The 26,130-nt window shown below is 38.3% G+C and overlaps 1 protein-coding gene and 1 non-coding gene across 3 annotated transcripts in view; one reads left to right on the top strand and one right to left on the bottom strand.

The window, feature by feature from the left end:
* The first annotated feature begins 479 nt into the window (after window positions 1-479).
* The window catches only part of TUBGCP5 (tubulin gamma complex component 5), a 57,826-nt gene continuing 32,175 nt past the window's right edge, over window positions 480-26,130 (top strand). The window contains exons 1-6 of one of the 2 annotated variants that reach the window (XM_077774610.1): window positions 480-625; window positions 3,505-3,558; window positions 3,677-3,785; window positions 19,183-19,279; window positions 19,672-19,751; window positions 20,144-20,279. In XM_077774610.1, the coding sequence (XP_077630736.1) occupies window positions 480-625; window positions 3,505-3,558; window positions 3,677-3,785; window positions 19,183-19,279; window positions 19,672-19,751; window positions 20,144-20,279 (622 nt within the window). Of the gene's footprint in view, window positions 626-3,504; window positions 3,559-3,676; window positions 3,786-19,182; window positions 19,280-19,671; window positions 19,752-20,143; window positions 20,280-26,130 lie in introns of those variants that run through there. The other variant, XM_077774611.1, reaches the window with a different exon arrangement.
* On the bottom strand, window positions 12,599-12,723 carry LOC144240313 (U6atac minor spliceosomal RNA). Its single transcript, XR_013337677.1, has one exon. It is a non-coding gene; the product is annotated as a U6atac minor spliceosomal RNA (small nuclear RNA).

Below are 26,130 nucleotides of genomic sequence, written 5' to 3'. Positions count from 1 at the left end.
GACAACCCACTTTGCTGACACTTGCTGTAGTGTGGACCATGTAGTGCGACCTGTGTAGACAGAGAGAAACTGAGAAATCATTAGAGATCACCTCTAGAAGGAGAAACTGAAGCTTGGATAGACAGTTAACTGGTCATGATACCTGAAAAGCCAGGTGCAAATAGATACACTGAATAAGAACTAATGGCTGCTCTTCAAACATCATAAATTAAACCACCAACCAAGGTTAGCCTGAGATTATTGTTAATTTGATTAACAATAACGGCTATTTCTTTGAGGACGCTCCTAAACGCACTCAAGGAGCGCAGGCTGGAACGTCCTACAAGGATCGGCACCAAAGCAACGTTGCAGGAACTAGAATTCGAACTCTCGCGACAGCCGGCCTGAACCTCTTTGAGGAGCAAAGCGGTAGGAGCATGAACTCTCGCGAGAGCAGGAACAGACTAAAGGAAGGGCGTCGCTGTGGAAATTAGAGCAGGATGTTCCGGCCGGTGCCGTCTTGGAGCCAACTCGACCCGCAGCAGGAGCGCGACGTTCGCGAGCTGGTTCGCCATGTGGCTGGCCTTCAGGATGAGGCGGACCCCAACTTCCAGCTCGCCCTGCACTTTGCATGGTCCAACTTCAGGTCTGGGGTGCGGCTCCGGGGCTTCGGCTGGGAACAGGAAGGGGTCAAGGGTATTCCGGGGCGCGGGGCCCGGTTTCCCGACCGTCGTACGCCCTGCTGCTTCAGCAGCTTGGTGCTCTAGTGTCTTCTGGATCCCTGTCGCGTATGACACATGCATACTGAAACAGTGGATTTGGGGTTGTTGTGGGTCAGTCTTACCCTCAGAAGCGCGCTTCTGGAGAACGAGTTTGTGTCTGTCATGTTCTTGTTCCACTTAGCGCGGTACACTGCACATAAAACAGTTTTTGAATGAGTAGGTAAAGGAAGTTTTAGAGGAAAATAATGGCCATAACCGTATTCTTACTGACTTCCTACCCCTTTTCGAACCACTCCAGATCTCTTCTCCCTTGTTTTTTTTTTCTTTTCCCAAAATGCACAGCGTAGTACGTTGAATAACTCATGTCGTTTACTGTTTGTCTCCTCCACCCCTACCTCCAGCTAAATGTAAGTTCTATGAGGGTAGGGATAATGGTTTGTTTTGTTCATTTCTTACCCCAACATTTGGAACAGTTCCTGGCACATAGTACACTAAGCCACCATATGATACAATTTCTAACAGTTTCTTATGTAATTTTTCCAGATTTATGAAGTCAGAGCTCCTATTTTTATTTATAGAAGGTGTAAATTAGACAGTACTGTTATGATTATTACCTGTAATATAATTATTACTAAAAGAATGTCCATCTGTTAATACTTGCCTATTTAATTTCAATAGAAATAGTTTTTCAGTTTCTGTATTCTTGATCATCAACCTTAACAATCATACATTCAGTGCCTACTTGGTTTATAATTAAAACAATGAGTCTAAAAGCCTGCCAAGTTTCTGAAATACTAAGTTCAATTCTCAAGCGTAACTTACAAACATAACAGTGACTGAATATGTCATATAAGACAGAAATTTTAAGTGCTGTATCCCAAATAATTCCTCTATTAGTTATATGTCAATGGCAGTAGGTAGCTGGGTATCATTTGACTTAGGAGAGATATTAGAAGTTACTGTCTCCTTTGACACATTGAAAAACTGAATGATAAAGGGGTGTTCTATTCAACCATTTACTGGGATAGAATTAGATATATTTTTTAGTAGTGTAAATTATTTCTTTTAAATACAGATTGTAGTCTTTGATACTAAAAAATAGAAAACAAGAGTTCAGTGAGCTATATGATGCTTTAATCCATCAGAAAAAAGAACATGTTTGCTTTTTTTTGGTTTGTTGGTTTGTTTATTTATTTTTTGAGAGAGAGAAAGAGAGAGAATGAGTGGGGGAGAGGCAGAGAGAGACGGGAATGGAGGATCCGAAGTGGGCTCTGGGCTGACAGCAGAAAGCCCCATGCAGTGCTCAAACTCATGAACTGCGAGATGACCTGAGCCCAAGTTGGATACTTAACTGACTGAGCCACCCATGTTTGCTTTTTTTTTCTTTTTTTAATTGTGGCCATGTTCTAGGCCCTAGAAATTCAGAGATAAGTGAAATATAGCCTCTATCCTAAAGGAAGACAGAGACAAAAGGTCTACATATGATGTAGAATTGGAATTTTTTGCCTGAGAGCCTGTAGAATTCAGGTGTTGTGAATTTGGACAAGAAAAAACGACACTAACCTCTAACTAAAAAGTAGCATTTTCCCAAATTACAAATAAGAGCAACAAGCAATAATAATTTACCTAGGACTGTGTCACAGGTAGAAATCACATAGTTCATATCATAAAGTTGTGGCAGATATTTCCAGCTGTTAACTTTACTGATAGTTGTGGATCCACTGCTGGATCTTATTATTTAATGCTTTAATAAATTATTATATCTTATTTAAATCTTTAATAAATTATTATATCTCTTATTGTATCACAGATTTTAAAAAATATTTCACAACTATATTTCAGTAGGCTTGGGTTTTTTTATATTTTATTTCATGGGCACCTGGGTGGCTGAGTCGGTTAAGCATCTGACTTTGGCTCAGGCCATGATCTCGCAGTTTGTGAGTTTGAGTCCCTTGCCGGGCTTTGTGCTGACAGCTCAGAGCCTGGACGCAGCTTCAAATTCTGTGTCTTCCGCTCCCCCCCTCCCCCAACCCTCCCCTGCTCCTGCTCTCTCTCTTCTCTCTCTCTCCCTCTTCTCTCTCTCTCTCTCAGGAATAAATAAACATTAAAAAAAAATTTTAAACATTATTCTGAGAAGAGATCCCTAAGCTTCACTAGGTTTCACTATGGCATAAAAAGGTTAGGAACCCCTGCTATAGAGTGTACTATACTGGACTTAGACATAAGACATATGGGAAGACAAATCAGAGGACAAAGAAGGCTAAGGATGACCTGTGCTTGAGCAGTTTCTGAGATGCAGTGGCTATTTGCCTTGATAGTAGAGGTGATACAAGGAGAGAGGTGCACTCCTAGAAATATATTGCTGAATATAGGATAAGTATGGGGATATGGAGGGCTCTAACACTGGTCTACTTAGCTATATGACAAGATTCACATAAGAATTGCATTTTATCGGGGCGCCTGGGTGGCTTAGTCGGTTAAGTGTCCGACTTTCGCTTAGGTCATGATCTCACAGTTCGTGGGTTCGAGCCCCGCATAAGAATTGCATTTTATCGGGGCGCCTGGGTGGTTTAGTCGGTTAAGCGTCTGACTTTTGCTTAGGTCATGATCTCACGGTTCATGGGTTCGAGCCCCGCGTCAGGCTCTGTGCTGACTGCCAGCTCAGAGCCTGGAGCCTGTTTCAGTCTGTGACTCCCTCTCTCTCTGACCCTCCCCTGCTCACGCTGTCTCTCTCTCTCCTAGAAATAAATAAAAACATTTAAAAAAAAATTAAAAAAAAAAAGAATTGCATTTTATCTTTTAGATTTCATCATTTCTTGGATGTTAACAGCCACAAAGTAGAAAAAACAATAGAAGGGTAAGTTACTTTCATATATATGTATATATGTACGTATTCAGAAATATATATATTTTCTTATAGATCTTTCTGTTAATGTAAGTTTATAACTATCATTTTGTTTTTAAATATATTTTAGAATTTATGAAAAATTCATCATTCATTCTGATCTCAGCAAAGCTGCTAGTTGGAAGAGATTAACTGATGAATTTCTAAATACATCACTTCTGAGCATAAAGGAAGTAAAAGTATGTGTTGTATTTTGAGATATCTATTATTTTACTGTTTCTAATCTGTTATCAACTTGTTTCTGTTAAAACATTCATTCTGTCATACAATTATCTGCTAATTAGAGCAGAATCATCTAGAAATTGACTTAATCACTGTCATCAAACCCACTGTACCTCAAGCTTGTGATCCAGGAAGAAGCATGTTCTTGTTTAATCTTCTTAGCCCAACCTACTATGGAGATTGAGATCAGATATTGGCACAAATAGGAAACACTGTCTGGCTGTCTTAAAATTTTAAATGGCTTTTCAGCACTTGGTAATAATAACTACCTATGTAATGCTTACTAGATGCCAGGTGCTCTCCTCAGTACATTCATATTCAATTTTGAGTTCGTAAGATCACCCTTAAAATTGATGATTCACTAGAAGGATTCACAAAACTTTAAAGACACTGTTATTCCCACTGTTGTGGTTTATTACAGTAAGAGGATACAGATTTAAAGTGAGAAAAGGAAAAAGATACATAGGATAAAGTCCAGAAGAAACCAGGAATAAGCTTCCAGGTATGCCTTCCCAGTAGAGTTGTATGAGGATGCACTTAGTTCTCCCAGTGATAATGTATGACAACACATGCAAAGGTGTTGCAAACAAAGGAAGCTTCTCTGAGCCTTGGTATCTAGCATTTTTGTTGGGGGTCAGTCACGTGGATGTGCAGTGCACATGTGGCTGACCTTAGATCCTCAATCTCCAGCCCCCCAGAGGTCAAACCAAGGACCTTAGGCATAAGAAAATACATTAACTGTAAGTCACATTGTTAGCATAACTAGTCAAACTGATGCTGCATGGTCAGAAGTCTCTGGCATACAGAAACTCTTCTCAGAAGGATAGTCCAAGGGCTCAGAGGTTATTTGTCAGAAGCTAGTCAAGGGCCCGTTATCCTGAGACCTTTGAGATATTCAGAGTTTGGGCAACTCAGGCTTCCTGAGTAAACCCTTCATTGTGCATATATAGTAACTCATCTTCACAATAATTTCTGTGAGGTATTCTGTAATTGTTAGATTTTCCCTTTGTCTCCATTGTGGGAAGTAGTAAGCAAGAGAGCTTCCTTCTTTTTAAGGAAGAGAGCTTTAAACAATTTTTCAAACTGTCTATCAGTTTAAGGAAAGGCTATAAACCTGTTTCTGGAAAAAAAAAAAAAAAAAGATTACAGTGCTTGAATCTATGCCCTGAGGGTTAGAAACACTTGTGCATATTGTTTCTGAAAGGACCATTTTGAAAGAGAAGGAGGCAAAAGTTTTCTTGGTTTATTTATACAACTTCCTGGGTAGACTATAGAATTTAATAATTTAGACCTTATGACAACATAGTACTAATAAAAAAAAAATAGTGGCAAGCATTATTAGAATACTTACTGCATGCCAGTCCCTGTTAGTTCCATAAAGACCATATTCAGGCAAGACAAATGCCTTAATCTCAGTCTCATTTGAACCAATGAAAATACCTATGTTGTACAGAATAATTAAATAAAACCGAGTGTCACTTCTGATTCCTACTTTGACTTTTCCTTTGCCATATCTGGTGATTTTTCTGTACATTCCCGAGCACAGGGGAACCACATTCCTTTGCTCTGCTGTGGCACGTCCTGTGTCCTGTACTTGAACTGCCCTTACCCTACTCTCCTGTTTGAGAAATCTCATCCTTTAATATTAAATCCAAGAGTTGTCTCTATTGATAATCTGTATTTCGTATGTTATTATGTTCATTATTGTTTCTTTTGTATTTCCCCCTTTAATATGTGAGTTTTACAAGTTTAGGTTTCTGTATCTGATTTATTTTCAGGCACATGGAACAGAGTAGGCAATAAATATGCGTAGAAGAAAGAAATCCGTAGAATCCTATCCTCTCCCTATCCTCCACTCTTGCAGCACCTACATGCAGAATTGGTTGTCATTTTCCCCCTTGCTGTGGCATCTTCTATACACCTTTTGCAGTATAGCAGTGTCTTAGACTCTGGAGTTCTCTCTTGTCCAGCAAGAGAGCAGATGCAGAATTAAAATGCAAGAGAGGCTAATGTCCAGGAGGAGACAAGAGCCATGAGTAAGGGTCCTTGCCCCATTTTTATTAGGATCAGAAGGCTTACAAGTGTGATGGGCATGCACAAAGAGACAATGAAACTGTGAACGTTAACTCCTGTGTGAGAGAAAAGGGGGTTTTGAAGATATTCGGTGTTAGGGGTTTGGGTCAATACAAAACAAAATCCCTGCACTGGGCAGATGGCTGTTTATGGCAGGCGTGAGGTGTCACATCTGTTTATTTTAGCTAGTCTAGGGGATAAGAGAAATAGAGCATGCTACCTCAGGGTCAACAAGGCACTTTTCTTTTGCTAATTAGCTCCCTCCCCTCCAGGCAACTTCACTCTTGCAGTCTATAGCCTTGTTTACCTATTTACCTATTCTGGTCCTTCCCTCCTATGAAAGCAGCTTTCTGCTTTTGTACGATATTGGGGCGCTTCTGCCCTGATTACCTAATTTTGGATGCTTTCATCCTGTGGCTTCCGATTCGTATGCCTCTGTTCTATACTGGGGGCACTTTCACCCTGTTTATCTAATCTTGGATGCTTTCATCCTAAGCCTTGTTAACCCATTGGTGCAAGCTCAGGGAATTCCTAAGCTTATTCTCCTATAGCAATAACTTCATACTTTTAAAAAATTTTTATTTGTTTAAATTCAAGATAGTTAACTTCCTGTGCAGTATTGGCTTCAGGAGTAAAACCCAGAGATTCATCTCTTATATGTAACATCCAGTGTTCATCCCAACAGGTGTTCTCCTTAATGCCCATCACCTCTTTAGCCCATTCCCCCCACCCATCGCCCCTCCCCACCCATCGCCCCTCCAGCAACCCTCAATTTGTTCCCTGTAATTAAGAGTCTCTTATGGTTTGCCTCCCTTTCTGTTTTTATCTTATTTTTGCTTCCCTTACCCTATGTTAATCTTTTGTTTCTTAAATTCCACATGAGTGAAATCATATGTCTTTCTCTGACTGACTTATTTTGCTTAACATAGTACCCTCTAGTTTCATCCATGTTGTTGCAGTTGACAAGATTTCATTCTTTTTGATCGCTGAGTAATATTCCATTGTATGTATATACCACATCATCAGTATCCAGTCATCAGTCGATGGATATTTGGGCCCTTTCCATAATTTGGCTATTGTAGATAGCAATGCTGTAAACATTGGGGTCCATGTGCCCCTTCAAATCAGCATTTTTGTATCCTTTGAATAAATATCTAGTAGTGTAATTGCTGGGTTGTAGGGTTGTTCTATGTTTAATTGTTTGAGGAACCTCCATACTGTTTTCTAGAGTGGCTAGAACCAGTTTGCATTCCTACCAGCAGTGCAGAAGGATTCCCCTTTCTCCACATCCTCGCCGATATCTGTTGTTCTTGTGTTGTTGATTTTAGCCATTCTGACAGGTGTGAAGTTTTGATTTGTGAGGGTTTTTGATTTGTGCCTTTTCATGGTGGTTTTGATTTGTATTTCCCTGATGAGTGATGCTGAGCATCTTTTCGTGTGTTTGTTAGCCACCTGGATGTCTTCTTTGGAAAAGTTATTTATTCATGTCTCTGCCCATTTCTTCACAGGATTATTTGTTTCTTGAATATTGAATTTGATAAGTTCCTTTATGGATTTTATATACTAACCTTTATCCAATAGGTCACTTGCAAATATCTTCTCGCTTTCTGTTGATTGCCTTTCAGTTTTGTTGATTGTTTCCTTCACTGTGCAAAAGCTTTTTATCTTGATAAGGTCCCCAATAGTTCATTTTTGCTTGTTTCAGAGACATGTCTAGTAAGAAGTTGCCATAGTTGAGGGCAAAGAGGTTGCTGCCTATATTGTCCTATAAGATTTTGATAGTTTCCTGTCTTACATTTAGGTCTTTCATCCATCTTGCACTTATTTTTTTGTGTATTCCATTTATAACATACCCATTTACAACTGCACCAAAAACCGTAAGATACTAGGAATAAACCTAACCAAAGAGGTAAAAGATCAACAAGCTGAAACCTATGGAACATTTCTGAAAGAAACTGAAGAAGACTCAAAGAAATGAAAAAACATTTAATGCCCATGTATTGGAAGAACACATACTGTATTGTTAAAATGTCTATACTACCCCAACACCATCTACACATTCAATGCATTTCCTATCAAAATAATACCAGTGTTCTTCACAGAACTAGAACAAACAATCCTAAAATTTGTATGGAACCACAAAGGACCCCGAATAGCCAAAGTAATGTTGAAAAAGAAAAAAAGAGAGAGAGAAAAGGAAATGAAAAAAAAGCAAACAAGAAACTATGACCCTGATTCCAAAACATAAAAAGAAGAAGGATAAATATTTAAGACTGGCCTGGTTTCCCAGAGAAGGACAAATATCATATGTTTGCACATATAGGAGGATTAGGAGGAACTTAACTGAGGAACGGGGGGGAGAAGAAGGGGGGAAATGGGGGAAAGGGAGAGAGGCAAACCATGAAAGACTCTTGAATGCTGACAAAAACTGAGGACTGATGGATGTGGGNCCTGTAATTAAGAGTCTCTTATGGTTTGCCTCCCTTTCTGTTTTTATCTTATTTTTGCTTCCCTTACCCTATGTTAATCTTTTGTTTCTTAAATTCCACATGAGTGAAATCATATGTCTTTCTCTGACTGACTTATTTTGCTTAACATAGTACCCTCTAGTTTCATCCATGTTGTTGCAGTTGACAAGATTTCATTCTTTTTGATCGCTGAGTAATATTCCATTGTATGTATATACCACATCATCAGTATCCAGTCATCAGTCGATGGATATTTGGGCCCTTTCCATAATTTGGCTATTGTAGATAGCAATGCTGTAAACATTGGGGTCCATGTGCCCCTTCAAATCAGCATTTTTGTATCCTTTGAATAAATATCTAGTAGTGTAATTGCTGGGTTGTAGGGTTGTTCTATGTTTAATTGTTTGAGGAACCTCCATACTGTTTTCTAGAGTGGCTAGAACCAGTTTGCATTCCTACCAGCAGTGCAGAAGGATTCCCCTTTCTCCACATCCTCGCCGATATCTGTTGTTCTTGTGTTGTTGATTTTAGCCATTCTGACAGGTGTGAAGTTTTGATTTGTGAGGGTTTTTGATTTGTGCCTTTTCATGGTGGTTTTGATTTGTATTTCCCTGATGAGTGATGCTGAGCATCTTTTCGTGTGTTTGTTAGCCACCTGGATGTCTTCTTTGGAAAAGTTATTTATTCATGTCTCTGCCCATTTCTTCACAGGATTATTTGTTTCTTGAATATTGAATTTGATAAGTTCCTTTATGGATTTTATATACTAACCTTTATCCAATAGGTCACTTGCAAATATCTTCTCGCTTTCTGTTGATTGCCTTTCAGTTTTGTTGATTGTTTCCTTCACTGTGCAAAAGCTTTTTATCTTGATAAGGTCCCCAATAGTTCATTTTTGCTTGTTTCAGAGACATGTCTAGTAAGAAGTTGCCATAGTTGAGGGCAAAGAGGTTGCTGCCTATATTGTCCTATAAGATTTTGATAGTTTCCTGTCTTACATTTAGGTCTTTCATCCATCTTGCACTTATTTTTTTGTGTATTCCATTTATAACATACCCATTTACAACTGCACCAAAAACCGTAAGATACTAGGAATAAACCTAACCAAAGAGGTAAAAGATCAACAAGCTGAAACCTATGGAACATTTCTGAAAGAAACTGAAGAAGACTCAAAGAAATGAAAAAACATTTAATGCCCATGTATTGGAAGAACACATACTGTATTGTTAAAATGTCTATACTACCCCAACACCATCTACACATTCAATGCATTTCCTATCAAAATAATACCAGTGTTCTTCACAGAACTAGAACAAACAATCCTAAAATTTGTATGGAACCACAAAGGACCCCGAATAGCCAAAGTAATGTTGAAAAAGAAAAAAAGAGAGAGAGAAAAGGAAATGAAAAAAAAGCAAACAAGAAACTATGACCCTGATTCCAAAACATAAAAAGAAGAAGGATAAATATTTAAGACTGGCCTGGTTTCCCAGAGAAGGACAAATATCATATGTTTGCACATATAGGAGGATTAGGAGGAACTTAACTGAGGAACGGGGGGGNTTAAAAAAAAAAAAAAAAAAAAAAAAAAGACTGGACTGGTTTCCACCAGAACTGTAGTTGTCATTTTGAAGCACTCAGTTTTCAATACACTTGGTACATGCAGGGTGCTGGCTATGCTGGTCTTCTAGAGGAGAGGCCCACTGCCTTGGTTCAGAGTTAGTCTTGCCTGAGTAAATAAGCAGTTGCCAGGCACAGAGGGGGCAAGGTTTGGTGTAGGTAGGGCCCGCCTCCACTGGAGGCTGCTGTAGTGCTCTCCGAAGTCCTGCTGTGTTGGTGTGGGGGGAAAATGACACCACCCCAATCTCTCATCGCTGGATAGAAGGTTGCACACCCCACACTGTTCAGACAGCCCTCACAGAACAGTGAGGGCAGTCAGCTTGCTCTGCGCCACAGCTCTCCTGTGATTTTTGTTTAGGATTCCAAACTTGTGCAGCTGGGATTCAAAACTTGAAGTCTTAAAGGATATGCAACCATGCTGACTCACCCCCTCCTCTGTAGTAGTGCCCTTCCATTCTGTGCCTAAAGTCGTTTGTCCCTGAGAAACAATCCCAGGCCAGTGCAGTGTGCAGAATCTATGGTGTAGCACTGCTAAAAGCAGCAAAGGTTATATTCTCTCTGGGTGCACCTCTTTCCCCTGCTGATTTAAGTCCTTTTGCTGGTGCCTGCAGGGTCTTTTGTCTTTGGGGGGGCAATATACCTTCTTCCAGAAATACTCGAGGAAGGGGAATGTTCTCTATCAGTATGCCCGGGAGATCCCTCCACCACGTTATGCACTCCAGGGCAGCAACATCCTTCTCTCCAGAAGTGCACATCACAGCCCACTCTGGAGAACATTGCACACTTCCAAAACCTCAGATTTTGAGCTCCAAACACTGTTTGCAAAAAAAAAACAACAACAAACAAACAAACAAGCAAAAAATTAAAAAAAACCCGGAAACCTACGACACTCAGTACTTCTTGCTCCCTGGCCTGAGGTTTTCCTCCTGTGCAAACCAGTGCCACACTCTCTCATCCTCTCTCTTTTTCTTGCCCTTTTGTCTCTCCACAGATAGCGTTCCCTTCCCTCCATGGCACCACCATTTTTGTCTCCCCCAGTTCACTTCCAAATACCTTGCACCTGCCTTTCTGTCTCTCTCCAGCCATGGAGATCCTTCTGCCACTCTGCAGATCAATTTCCTAGGTGTTCCAAGTGATCTGATCTCAATACACTTGTGTTTGAGGGAGTAGGAAAGCCCAGGGTCGCCCTACTCACAATCTTAATTTCTGAACTTCATACTTTTTTTTTTTAACTTTATCAGTATATAATTTAACATACCATAAAATCTATGCACTGTGAATGTGCATTTCACCAGTTTCAGTAAATATGTAGTTCTGTAACCACAAACCAGTTTTAGAACATTTCCATTACCCCAAAAGTTTCCCTCAAACTCATTTGCAGTCAGTACCTGCTCCCACCCCAACCCCAGACACCTGCTAATCTGTTTGCTCTATTTTTTTTTAATTTTTTACATTCATTTATTTTTGAGAGATAGAGATAAGTGGGGGGGTGACAAAGAGAGGGAGGGAGGCACAGAATCCGAAGCAGGCTCCAGGCTCCGAGCTGTCAGCACAGAGAGCAACGTGGGGCTCGAACCCACAAACCATGAGATCATGACCTGAGCTGAAGTCAGACACTTAAGCGACTGAGCCATCCAGGCACCCCTGCTCTATTTTTAAAATTGCCTTTCCTGGACATTTCGTATAAATGAGCTCACATAATATATAATTTTATGTGCTTCTTTCATACGGTTTTGGAGTGTCATCCGTGTTGTAGTATGTGTCCATATTCTGTTTAATTGCTAAATAGTATTCATTGTATGGATAAGCCACATTTTATTCACCAGTGGATAACATTTGGATTGTTGCCAGTTTTGAGTTAGCATGAATAATTAATTACTATGAACATTCTTGTAGAAGCTATGTGTGGACATAAGTCTTCACTCTTTTTGGACAGATGTCTGAGAGTGAATTGCTGGTTTATATGGTAAGCATTATTTCCCAAAGTGGCTGTATCATTTTATATTCCTGTAAGCAATGTATAAGGGTTCCAGTTTCTCCACATCCTTGCCAACACTTGTTTTTATCTATCTTTTATATTATAGACATTGTAGAAAGTATGTAGTAATACATCATTATGGTTTTGATTTACATTTCCCTAATAACTAAAGGTAGAGCATTTTTTAATGTGCTTTTTAGCCATTAATATGTCTTCGGTAATGTCTGTTAAAGTCTTTTCCCGGTTTTTTTTTTAGTGGTTTATTGTCAAGTTGGTTTCCATATAACACCCAGTGTTCATCCCCACAAGTGCCCTCCTCCATGCCCATAATCCCCCTTCCCCTCCCCACAGCCCCATCAGCCCTCAGTTCTCAGCATTCAAGAGTCTCTCATGGTTTGCCTCCCTCCCTCTCCCCCACTATTTTCCCCTTCTCCCCCATGGTCCTCCGTTAAGTTCCTCCTAATCCTCTTATACGTTCAAACATGTGGTATCTGTCCTCCTCTGCCTGACTTACTTCACTCAGTATAACACCCTTGAGTTCCATCCATGTTGCTACACATGGCTAGATTTCATTCTTTCTTTGCCATGTAGTATTCCATTGTGTAGATAAACCACATCTTCTTGATCCATTCAAAAACGTTGGTTAGATGCCACGAAGTAGGTGGCAAGCCTTGACCGTATGCGTGTTGTCAGGCCCAAGCGCCTCTTCCATCCTTGTCAAGGGGAGTGCTAACCTTCTCTCCTTTCATACAACACGTCTTTCCCTGTTTTTAAATTTGATTACTTGTCTTCTTACTGAGTTATTATTTCTTACACAAGTTCTTCAGAAAAATGGTTTACAAATACTCTAGTCCCTAGCTTGTCTTTCCATTTTATTAGTGGTGGGGGTTTTTTGAAGTTTAAAAGTTTTTCATTTTAATGAAATTCATTTTATCTATTTCTTTCTTTTACGATTTGTGCTTTTGGTGTCATATCTAAGAACTCTTTGCCCAAAGGCTTTTCTTTTATGTTTTCTTCTAGCAGGTTAAGCACTTACGTTTCAATTTATAATCCATTATGAGTTAATGGTTGTATATGTTGTGAGGAAAGGATCTAAGTTAAAGTTTTTTTTTTTAATCTTTGATATTCAATTGTTCCATCACCATTTGTTGAAAAGACTATTCTTTACCTATTGAATTGTCTTGGCAACTTTGTCAAAAACAAATTGAACATAAATGTAAGGATTTATTTCTAGACTCAATTGTTTCATTAATTTATATGCCTATCCTTACACAAATACCATACTGTGTTTATTACTGTAGCTTTATAGGGGTTTTAGAAGCAGGTAATATAAGCATTACAACTTTCTTCTTTTTCAAAACTGTTTTGTATATTCTCGACCCTTTGAATTTCCATGCACATTTCAGGACCAGCTGAATTTCTTTTTTTTTTTCTTTTATAGTTTATTGTCAAGTTGGTTTCCTTTTTGTTTTGTTTTTAATGTTTTATTTATTTCTGAGAGAGAGAGAGAGAGACAGCATGAGCAGTGAAGGGTCAGAGAGAGAGGGAGATACAGAATCTGAAGCAGGCTCCAGGCTCTGAGCTAGCTGTCAGCACAGAACCTGATGTGGGGCTTGAACCCACAAACTGTGAGATCATGACCTGAGCTGAAGTTGGACGCTTAACCAACTTGAGCCAACCAGGTGCCCCAAGTTGGTTTCCATATAACACCCAGTGCTCATCCCAACAGGAGCCCTCCTCAATGCCCATCACCCCCCTACCCCTCTCCCCGACCCCCGTCAGTCCCCAGTTTGTTCTCAGTATTCAAGAGTCTCCCATGGTTTGCCTGCTTCCCTCTCCCCAACAATTTTTTCCCCCTCTCCTCCCTCATGGTCCTCTGTTAAGTTTCTCCTCTTACACTTATAAATGAAAACATATGGTATCTGTCCTTCTCTGCTGACATAACACCCTCGAGTTCCATCCATGTTGCTACAAATGGCTAGATTTCATTCTTTTTCATTGACATATAGTATTCCATTGTATAAATAAACCACATCTTCCTGATCTTCCTGATCCATTCGTCCGTTGATGGACACTTAGGCTCTTTCCATGATTTGGCTGTTGTTGAGAGTGCTGCTATGAACATTGGGATACATGTGCCCCTATGCATCGGCACTCCTATATCCCTTGGGTAAATTCCTAGCAGTGCTATTGTTAAGGACCCGCTAAATTTCTGCAGAAAGCCTTCTGGGATTTTACAGGGTTTGTGTTGAATCAGTAGATCATATTAGGAAGTAGTGCCATTGTTGGTTGAATTGTGTTCCCATAAAACATATGTCCCAAGTCCTATCCATGGAAGGATTCTTCTCTCAAGCATTCAGATTGAGCCTAGCTTTGCTGATAGCTTGATCTTGGACTGCTAGCTCCCAGAACTGAGAGAAAATCAATTCCTTTTGTTTCAAGCCATGCAGTTTTTGGTATTTTGTTATGGCAGCCTTTGGAAACTACTACATGGTCTTATCAATACTAAATCTTATAATCCATGAATATGAACTCCATTTATTCACATCATCTTTCTTTTTTCTCAGCAATTTTTCCATGTACAGATCCCTCATTTCTTTACACTTATTCTGAATATTTGCTATTTTGATGGTGTTATGAATGGAATTGTATTCTTAATTTCATTTGCAGTTTGCTTATTGCTAACATATTAAAATGTTAATTCACTTATATTTTTTGTATGTTTAGCCTTGCTAAACTCATTTATTCTAGTAATTGTCATCTGGATTCCTTAGTATTTTCTATATTAGGGTCATGTCATCTCCAAAAACAGTTTAGCTTCTTCCTTTCCAATGTGAAGTGTTTTTTGGCTTTTTGCACTGGCCAAAAGCTCCAATACAGTGCTAAATAGAATGGACATCTTTGCCCTGTTCCCAGTCTTAGAGCAAAAGCTTCTGTTTTAACACTTAATTATGATGTTAATTGTAGGTTTTTCAATAAATAAATGTTATCAGTTCAAAGATATTCTTTTTTATTCTTAACCTGTTGGGAATTTTTATCATGATTAAGCTTTGGATATTGTCCATTTTCTTTCTGGTTTTTTCAGATAGTCTTATGTTTTTTGGCTTTGTGTTATATTAACATGAGGTCTTAGCTCAGGCTGCCATAACAAAATTCCATAGATTGGGTGGCTTAAAAAACAAAAAAAATTATTTTCTCATGGTTCTGGAGTCTGAGAGGACTAAAGAATAAGGTGATGACTGATTCATTTGCTGGTTATGACTCCCTGGCTCATCGATGGCCACCTTCTCCCTGTGTCCTCACATGGCAGAGAGAGCTTTTCTTATCCCATTGGACCAGGTCTTCACCCTTATGAACTAATTAACTCCCAAGAGCCCCATCTGCAAATACCATCACACTGAGGGTTCGAGTTTCAACATACAAATTTGAGGGAGACAAACTTTTAGTTCATAACCTATGATGTATTATATTAAATGATCTTTGGGTGTTAATCTGATTTATTTATGGACTGAGAAGTGCACTCATACTTAAGGCCTGGCTTATATTTTGTGTTAGTTGTCTCTCATCTTCTCATTGCATAAATTCATGCTCCGTCAGCCAAGGATGTATGGGTGGTTTGGGTCTACTCTAGTCTCTGCTGTGTACAGCACAACATATAGTCAACCCAAGTCATGAAGAGTTTAGCATGCCCGTTTAGCTGTCTTGCCTCCGGGATTTCCCTAATAAACCCTCAACTCTTCTGCTAGCCGACTGCTTGCCCCACACAGTCAGTAGCCACTGACTCCCCACTTCATTTGCCACTGCATTTAGTACTTGAACTTACAGCTCTTTGATTCCAGTGAGATTTTTCCATCAACAACAGCAAAGCTGCTGGTTTTCACTTCCTGTCTATCCTGGTGGAACTACAACTGTGATAGAGCTAGGAGGAGTGAAATAGCTCCAGGCAAATATGCCACAAACTCACATAGTTCTTCCTTGAGATCATTGTCATGGATTAATTCTTCTCAGCATTTGTATGTCCATACTCCAATGAGAGCACAGAAATGGTTGTCTGTCAATTTTGTCTAGCTTTTAGTTACTTTTAGAGGAGAGGATTTGAAGACCACATCGCTCCAATCATGTCAAAAGTGAATCTCTAATTTCACTATCTATTATAAATAGAGCTATATAGTATTCATGGGAGTTAGTTACTTAATGGCCATTTACCATCCTCCAGGCTCTAAATGATATTTGGCAAAAAAGAATTTGGAATTATTCTTAGAAAAGTAAGCAAACACTTTGACGTACTTTTAAAACCCCACTGGAACTATGAATTCAATTCTTCATAGCTTTGAGTTTTAAAGAATGTGAAAGTGAAGTATATGTTATCCCAATTTTTGAAATTCAAGACCCTCTCATACATTAGTACAACACATGGGATTGCTTCTTTAATCATATATGTACATGTGTTCATTGACTTTCTACAGAGTAGCAGGTACCGTGCAGGGCTTCAGAAAACAGACTAGGGACATGTACCTTCATCTCTTACGTAAAGAGGGCATGGCATAAAAGAACAAGTTAACCTATATTTTTAAAGTTAAGTAAGATATTCATATCTTCTAAATGTAAGTGCCAGAGTCCTCATTCTTAGCAGTCTTCTTTTTCTTTACTATAATTAGTAATTTTAGTCAAAGCATGATATATAGTTGGTTGATAAGCGACATTTGGCCATTAGTGCTAATTGTTAATTTGTAGTTCAATGATAAACTCAATTAATGAGTCCTCTCAGGGGGACACTCCTTTATAGATGTTACTTAAAAAATGAACAAGGTCTAGGAGTGGGGGAATGGCATCGTTCAGGTCCTCTTCCCATGACCAAGAGTTGCTTTTGTACATCCTTACACAGCAACAGATCCAATGCTCCAATCCTTAGCAAAGTAAGGAGGTCCACAAGGGTTCAGTGTGTACCCTTTTATTGCATACACTTCTTTCCTCTGCCACTGGTAACTTTTACCTTATTCAATAGGTGCACAAAGTCCACAATAAAAAAACAGAAACCAAAAAAAATCTGATGTTAGCAGTTATTACTAAATAACAGGTTTATATAGTGAGAGATGGGGTTTTTTCCCAAGTATTTATATTTTAGATCACTTTTCACTGTGGAATAAAAATTCTTTTCCTCGGTAAAGGAATTAAGACATTTCCAAGCAGGTGAAAAATTATCAGATAAAGGGCAGCTTTTTTTTTTTTTTTAATGTTTTTTATTTATTTCTGAGAGAGAGAGAAAGTGTGAGCAGGGGAGGGTCAAAGAGAGAGGGAGATACAGAATCTGAAACAGGCTACAAACGCCAAGTGAGCTGTCAGCACAAGAGCCCGACTCGGAACTCGAACCCATGAACCATGAGATCATGACCTGAGCTGAAGTCAGATGCTTAACCGACTGAGCCACCCAGGCGCCCCAGAAAAAGGGCAGCTCTTTGCAGTCTTATTAGTGATGTATTGTCTAAGCATTCCTAGGAAAGTTTAGGCTAGGTGGTAGGAATACAGAATAAACAAGACATGATCATCACTGCCCACATAGTTTAATAGTTATTTAATTATAATTATGATAAAACATTATGAAGACATATATAAGGTACAACAAATGGTGCCTGACTTACAGTGACACAAAAGCAATTGGCATTCAGTAGAGATTATATTTTGAGGGGTGCCTGGGTGGGTCAGTTGGTTAAGCATCCAACTCTTGGTTTCATCTTGGGTCATGATCTTGTGGTTCGTGAGTTTAGGCCCCACATCAGGCTCTGGGCTGACAGTGCAAAACCTGCTTGGGATTCTCTCTCTCTCTCTTTCTCTCTCTCTCTCTCCCTCTCCCTCTCTCCCCGTCTCCCTCTCCCTCTCTCCCCCTCCCCCTCTCCCTCTCCCTGCCCCTCCCTGCCTCAAAATAAATAAATAAATAAATAAACTTTTAAAAAATTAGGAATTCAGATTTTGAACTTTGATCTTTTCCTAGGTTAGTGATGTGCAGTAGGATACTGGTGGTGCTGGACAATGGCACTGAGCCACAGCTCTCAGTCAGATAGGTGCTGGTGAGGGCAAATAACCAGTACACTTACATACACTTACTTTTATGGGTTGTACCCATACAACTAATCTGGTTTTTGCCTTCAGTTCAGTATTCAATAAATTACATGAGATTTTGGGCACTTTATTATTTTAATGATGCTTCACATCCTGCATGGAGCCCACTGCAGGTTCCTGAACTTATAACTGCGAAATCAAGACCTAAACCAGGATTAAGTCAGACACCCAACCGATTGAGCCACCCAGGTACCGCAGCACTTATTATTAAATAAGTTTTGTGTAAAATGATTTTGCCCAATTGTAGGCTAATGTAAGTGTTGTGAGTATGTTTAAGATAGGGTAGACATGGCGTGCCTAGCTGGCTCCATCAGTAGAGCATGGATCTTGATCTTGGGCTCCTGAGATCAAGCTTCATGTTGGTTGTAGAGATTACTTAAAGCAAACAAAACAAAAAAAGTATAGGCCAGTCTCTAATGTTCAGTAGGCTAGGTGTATTAAATGCATTTTCAACTTAACAGTCTTTTCAACTTAAAATGGATTTATTGGGATGTAACCCCATTAAGTTGTGGAAGATTCGCATAGAACATACAATAGGAAGAGCTCACCTGGTCTTTAGGCATCAGAGACTTACCTTCCTTGAATTTAACCCATCTCTTCTCTCCTTTCCAGCACTGTTTATGACTTCTAACATTTAGGGGTACTTGTATTTATTGGTAACTTTTTAAATACTTTTTAAAAAATAATTTGTTTTTAAAAAGTTTAAAAAATTTTAAAGAAAGTAAAGGAAATCTAGTGTACCCCTTGCTCAGGTTCACTAATCAGTGTCCTTTGATCTAGAATAGTTCCGCAGCCTTTCTTTATCTTGACCTTGACGTTTTTGAAGAGCACAGGCCAGTTATTTAGTAGCATGTCCCTCAGTTTAGGCTTTTCTGACAATTCCTCATTAGCATTCAGGTATTGCATTTTTGACAGATTCCTTATATGTACACATTTAAACTATCAAAAAGGTTTAGAGATTAGGATTTATTTAGATATAATTCATGTTTTCTCAAACTGGGGAAAATCTTGGGGACACAACTGACATGGGGTTATCTTTTCTTAAACTAGTTTTGAAAGCTCTTACCAACCTCTTTATATTCATTTTTTGTTTTAAAGACAGATGCACATTATTCCATACTGTCACTTCTTCTATGTCTGTCTGATTCTCCTTCAAACAGCAATTATGTGGAAACCCCAAGAGATAAAGAAGTGGGTATGTTACCAAATGCTTTAATATATAACAAAAGTGAAATTGGTTTTATTACCAGACATTGAGATTTTATAAAAAGTTGTGAAAATCTATGAAACTAAAATATTTCTGTTGCTTTGGATACAATTGCAATTGCAAATCCTCATTTAAAATATAAATCCTGACTTTGTAAGTTAACTACTTTCAATTGTATAAAGAGAAAAATCACTTTTGAAGACAAAGAAATTAAAATTTAAAATGTATTAGAATATCAATTTATTGAGTGTTTTGATATTTTTGAACTTTTGTTTCCTGAGTGCATTTTATTTGGGTTTTGTTAGACTTTTTCCCTATAGTTTGGGTTCCCCCCCACATATTTTTTATAAAACTGATGAGATTTTTCTGTTACATTTTAGAAAAGAAAGATGATTTTGACTGGGGAAAATACTTGATGGAAGGTGAAGAAATTGACCTTGGTCCGAATGTAGACACACCAGTAAGTGGCAATAGTTTTGCTATTGTAAATATAAATATATGCCAAGTGATATATTATTTTTATGGCTCCTTCTACCCTAGAGCAGCTTAACTAAAACAAGAATACTCTTCATTAAATCAGAGTAGCTTATTATCGAAGACTTATTAAGATTTTGCACTGAATTAATAGTACTAAAAAGTTGAATGTTCTTAAAGCATCCTTTAAGAAGCTGTGAAGCTTGGGGGCTTTGCCACCAAAAATACTTGCATGCTATAATAGTAACATTCAATACATATAGAAAAAAGTATCGTTTGTTTTAGTTTTTGCTTTTCTGAAATTTTCTAAATTTTTTCATCTAGATAGCTCTAGTCACTACATACTCTAAGGGTAGGTCTATTTCCCTTTTTAATTAGAACTGGTCTGAAGAAAGTGAAGACGAAGATGATCAACAGCCCTTAAGTAGAGAAGACTCTGGGATTCAAGTGGATAGGACACCATTAGAAGAACAAGATCAAAACAGAAAACTGGGGCCTCGTGTCAGCTGGAAAGGTACCATGTTTTCTCAGATGCTGGCATCATTTTCTCATACAAAAATTCTGTAGAAGTGTAGGCAAGCTTTGGGAATCAGTTCTATGTGGTTTAAGATATTGGTAAGCTCTGCCATCCCCATAAAAAAAATTTTTTTAGTTTTTTAATATTCATTTTTTGAGAGACAGAGACAAGAGCACAAGTAGGGGAGGGGCAGAGAGCGAGGAAGATACAGAATCTGAAGCAGGCTCCAGGCTCTGGCTGTCAGCATAGAGCCTAATGTGGGGCTCGAACTCATGAACCTCAAGATCATGACCTGAGCCGAAGTCGGCTGCTTAACCGACTGAGCCACCCAAGCACCCCAAATTTTTTTTTTTCCTGTAAACCAAACAAGTATTTATTGAGTACCTACTTCACAATCGATTCTGTTCCTCATGCTGTGGTTGTTACCAATAAAGTATAAAACGCAATCTATTTCTGCCTTTAAAGAGCCTTCAATCTAGCTATCATTATTCTTAGGAACAAAAAAGTGGAACATAAGCATACTTGAGCACTTGACCAGAGACAACAAACCTCAATTTGAATTACTAGTACAACTTTTTAAACCAATTGTTAAATAAACCACTCCATTGAAAATTGGTTATTAGTGCCCAGTGTCTAAATGCATGTTTTATATTCATATACCCCTAGTAATAATCACGTAGATTATTGCATGATATATACTNATGACTGGGAGAGGGGCAGAGAGAGGGAGACAGAGATTCCGAAGCAGGCTCTGCGCTGTTGTGGGGCTCGAACCCAGGAACCCACGAACCATGAGATCATTACCTGAGCCAAAATTGGACGCTCAACTGACTGAGCCACCCAGGATCCCTTGAAGATGTAAAGCATATTTGAATAAAATTTCAGGAAGTAAGGGAATCCCCTCTGAAGCTGAGGTAAAGAATCTAACATACATCCTTTGCATACTGAGATTTACAGTTACAGAGAGATGAATTGGTAGATTTACTAATATCCTCATTTCTGTTTTTAACCTGATAATGTATTTGATTGTCAACACTAAAAAGATGCATAAGCAAATCAGTAAATCAAACAAGTATTTATTGAGTACCTACTTCACAATCAATTCTGTTCCTCATGCTGTGGTTGTTACCAATAAAGTATAAATGCAATCTATTTCTGCCTTTAAAGAGCCTTCAATCTAGCTATCATTATTCTTAGGAACAAAAAAGTGGAACATAAGCATACTTGAGCACTTGACCAGAGACAACAAACCTCAATTTGAATTACTAGTACAACTTTTTAAACCAATTGTTAAATAAACCATTCCATTGAAAATTGGTTATTAGTGCCCAGTGTCTAAATGCATGTTTTATATTCATATACCCCTAGTAATAATCACGTAGATTATTGCATGATATATACTGTAAAAAGCTACTTTATTGCTGTATTCTGAATTTTAGATTGGAGATAAGAAAATTACTGGCAAGGAAAAATGGACTATATTGGCAATGGCAGCTATGGATTATCTATCACAGGCTCCCTGGGCAAAGTGGAATTGATTAGAATATATTAGAACTAATGTTTCCATTGATCAAAGAATTAGGGAGGGTACCCATGCATTTTTAGAAGTCTAGGTCTACAGAGACCCAGCAGTCTATTCTTGGAGAATTTTACATAATATTTACTATAAATTATAAATGAATAGAATATAAACATAAAATATTATATTTATTATTTAACATAATATGTTATTAACAATATTTTATTAAGGACTCTCCTTAAATGTCCTTAATTTTTGTCTTCTCAGTTTTTTTTCACTTATTGACACAGAATTATCTTCGGTTAATATAACTTTTTTTTTTANGCCAATACCATACTGTCTTGATGATGACAGCTTTGTAGTAGAGGTTAAAGTCTGGGATGGTGATACCTCCCATTTTGGTTTTATTTTTCAGTATTACTTTGGCTATTCGGCACCCCAAATATTTTTAAACCATTAGTAGATCTTTCTTCTATAATGTCTAAGAAGTGGCACTTAAAAAATTAATGTTGAAAAGGGATTTAGAGTAAAATTCTGTTCTTTCTTTATAGTTCTGAGAACTTTGATAGTCCTAAAGTGGTTTTTTTAATTAAAGAAGGGTTGACTTTGCTAAAGTTAGTAACTAAAGAAAAGGAAAAAAGATCGATACAATTTAATTTTAAATTGCAATGTCTGCTTTTTGAGTTTTACTGAGGAACTATGAATTAGTAGAATCTAGAAAGAACTGGAAGCAACCTCAGAGATTAGATCATCTAATACTATTTCTCATTTTGTAGGTAAGGAAACAAAGACCTGGTTACATTACTTTCTCTGTGGTCATGTAACTGTGAAGCTAACCCCAGAAGCTTGGGATATGTAATCAGACTTTGTTCACTTTGTTAAATCTTGCCACATGGACAAAGTGGTTAAAGCCGATTTAGCATCCTAATGATTTTCCGGCTTATTTTTTCTTTTTAATTTGTGTATTGGACCTTTATCAGGGCACATCATCATCACTAGTCCATGGAGGAACTTCTAGTTTGGTTTATATCTTCTCTTTTGCTATTTCTGATTCTCATCCCCCTTTCCCTTTTTCTGCCAGCCCAGTTATAGGCACTGTTCTAATGTATTTGCTACCTGTGTTCTCCTATATGTTGGGTTCTTATAAAATATATTCTGTTGATTGGTACATTCTGTTTTGAAATTATGTACTGGTATTATCCCATGTGCAAAACTTTGTTCTATTCCTCTTTTCATTTATCTCTGTTTTAAATCTGTCCATGTCACTGCTGAACTCTTTTGTTGCTCCTAACTGGTACATAGGTTTCTGCAGTTTGAAATACCACATTTCTATTATCAGTTTCCTGTGGACTGTCTTGACCTGCCTTTGCCCCCTCTACTTAGTGCCATGCCATTACCTGACCTACCATCTCCTCCCTACTTGATAAGATCCACCCCTGTGATTGGGGTGCTTTTGTTTTCATTAGCATTTGACTGCTCAGAATAAGTACTTGTGGCTCCTTAGCTCCTTCAGTCTTTTTTTTTTTTTTTAATCCAAGTTAGTTAACATATAGTGTAATATAGTGTAATAATGATTTCAGGAGTAGAATTTAGTATTCCATCAATTACGTACAACAGCCAGTGCTCATTCCAAGTGCCCTCCCTAATGTCCATCTCCCATTTAGTCCATCCCCCCAACTGCTGCCCCTCCAGCAACCCTCAATTTGTTCTCTATATTTAAGAGTCTCTTACGGTTTGTCTTCCTGTATTTTTATCTTATTTTTGCTTAGCATAATATACTCTAGTTCTATCCATGTTGTTGCAAATGACAGATTTTATTCTTTTTGATTGCCGAGTAATTGTGTGTGTGTGTGTGTGTGTGTGTGTGTGTGTGTGCACTCACATACATCTTCTTTATCCATTCATCAGTTGATGGGCATTTGGGTTCTTTTCATAATTTGACTGTTGTCAGTAGTGTGGCTATAAATATTGGGGTATGTGTACCCCTTCAGATAGGCATTTTTCTATCCTTTGGATAAATTCCTAGTAGTGCAATTGCTGGGTTATAGGGTAGTTCTATTTTTAATTTTTTGAGAAACCTCCATACTGTTTTCCAGAGTGGCTGCACCAGTTTACATTCCTACCAGTAATGCAGAAAAAAATAAAATCCCCTTTCTCTGCATCCTTGCCAACATCTGTTGTTTCCTAAGTGTTAAATTTTAGCCATTCTGACAGGTGCGAGGTAATACATTATTGTGGTTTTGGTTTGTATTTTTCTGATGATGAGTGATGTGGAGCATCATTTCATGTGTCTGTTAGCTTTGTGGATGATTTTTTTGGAAAAGTGTCTATTCATGTCTTTCACCCATTTCTTAAATGGATTATTTGTTTTTTGGGTGTTGAGTTTGATATAAGCTAGAACAAACAAATTCTAAAATTTGCTTAGAACCAGAAAAGACCTTGAATAGCCAAAGCAAACTTGAAAAAGAAAACCAAAGCTGGAGACATCACAATTCTGGACTACAAACTAGATTACAAAGCTGTAATCATCAAGACAGGGTGGTACTGGCACAAAAACAGACACACAGACAAATGGAACAGATTAAAGAACCCAGAAATGGTACCCAGAAATTGGTACCTCAAGGGTATGGCTAACTAATGACAAAGCAGAAAAGAATATCCAATAGAAAAAAGTCTCTTCAGCAAATGGGTTTGAGAAGGCTGGACAGTGACATGCAGAAGAATGAACCTGGACCACTTTCTTGCACCATACACAAAATTAAACTCAGAGTGTAAGACAGAAAGCCATCAAATTCTACTAGAGAACAGGCAACAAACAACATCTTTGACTTCAGCTGCAGCAGCTTCTTTCTTGACATGTCTCCAAAGGCAAGAGAAACAAAAGCAAAAATGAAATATTGGGACCTCATCAAGATAAAAAGCTCCTTGGATCACCTGGGTGGCTCAGTCAGTTAAGCATCTGACTTCAGCTCAGGTCATGATCTCACAGTTTGTGGGTTCAAGCGCCATGTCAGGCCCAAGTGCTAACCACTTCATGAATGATTTACAGATCTGAGTACAACAAAGTAGAGAAAATAGAAAAAATGAATCACCGATTCTGTTTGAAGTATCCCATTAAAAACATTATAAGGTGACTAGACAACTGCAATGTTAAAACCTAGGAATTAGTACCTAGACATACAAAGGACCCTGAAGGGTAGGGTTGGAAAGGAAAGATATGAAACCCAAAAGAAAACAACAGGGATATCAATGGGCACTTCACAGAAGGGGCAAGACTAAGAAGCTTTTTATCTTTTTTTTTATGTTTATTTATTTTTTCATGTTTTATTTATTTCTGAGAGAGAGAGACAGCATGAGCAGGGGAGGGTCAGAGACAGAGGGAAATACAAAATCTGAAGCAGGCTTCATGCTCTGAGTTAGCTGTCAGCACAGAGCCCGACGCGGGGCTCGAACCTACGAACTGTGAGATCATAACCTGAGCTGAAGTTGGACGCTTAACCAACTGAACAACCCAGGCTCCCCAAAGCTGGGGTTTTAAAGGTGTTCCCGGAATTTAAAAATATACTGTTCCCACCCCCACCCCCAAATTTTAACTGAATATTGGACAGATTAATTGATGCTAATTTTATAGTATTTGGTATTGGGAATAAGGATTTTCATCCTGGGCACAAGTGAAAGTCACATGCTCTTTTTAGAACTGTAATGTTTCGGAGTGCCTGGGTGGCTCAGTCGGTTGGGCGTCTGACTTCAGCTCAGGTCATGATCTCATGGTCCATGGGTTCGAACCCTGCATCAGGCTCTGTGCTGACTGCTGGCACAGAGCCTGGAGCCTGTTTCGGATTCTGTGTCTCCCTCTCACTCTGACCGTCCCCTGCTCACATTCTCTCTCAAAAAAAAAAAAACAAAAAATCAAAAAACACTAGAACTGTGATGTTTCATATGTGCATTTAACTAAATTCGTTGAGCTCTTGCTGTTCATCATATATTGTTGGGCTAAAAATAAAAAAAATAAACACTATTCCTTCCTATGAAGAACTCACAGTATAGTGTGGGAAACTATATTGTTAACAGATAAATTGTGATTCAATGTGATAAGTGCTATAAATGGAGTATAATGCTTTAGAGAACCTAAAGGATGGAACAACTTTGTCCGAGAGTGGCAGGAAAGGTTCACTAGAGTCACATCAACTTAGAATTTATATTTGTGATCTTGAAAATAATTATTTCCGAAACTATTATGCAAAAGATGTTTAAAAATACTGATTATAGGGCACCTAACGCAAGGAGTCTGATTTTTAGTAGGTTAGCGTTCCAGGCGATTCTGAAATG

The sequence above is a fragment of the Crocuta crocuta genome, unplaced genomic scaffold (assembly GCF_008692635.1).
Source record: "Crocuta crocuta isolate KB4526 unplaced genomic scaffold, BGI_CrCroc_1.0 scaffold469, whole genome shotgun sequence".
In the NCBI taxonomy this organism is placed as follows: domain Eukaryota; kingdom Metazoa; phylum Chordata; class Mammalia; order Carnivora; family Hyaenidae; genus Crocuta; species Crocuta crocuta.
Note: the sequence above shows the minus strand (reverse complement) of the source record. Positions and strands in the feature narration are given on the sequence as shown.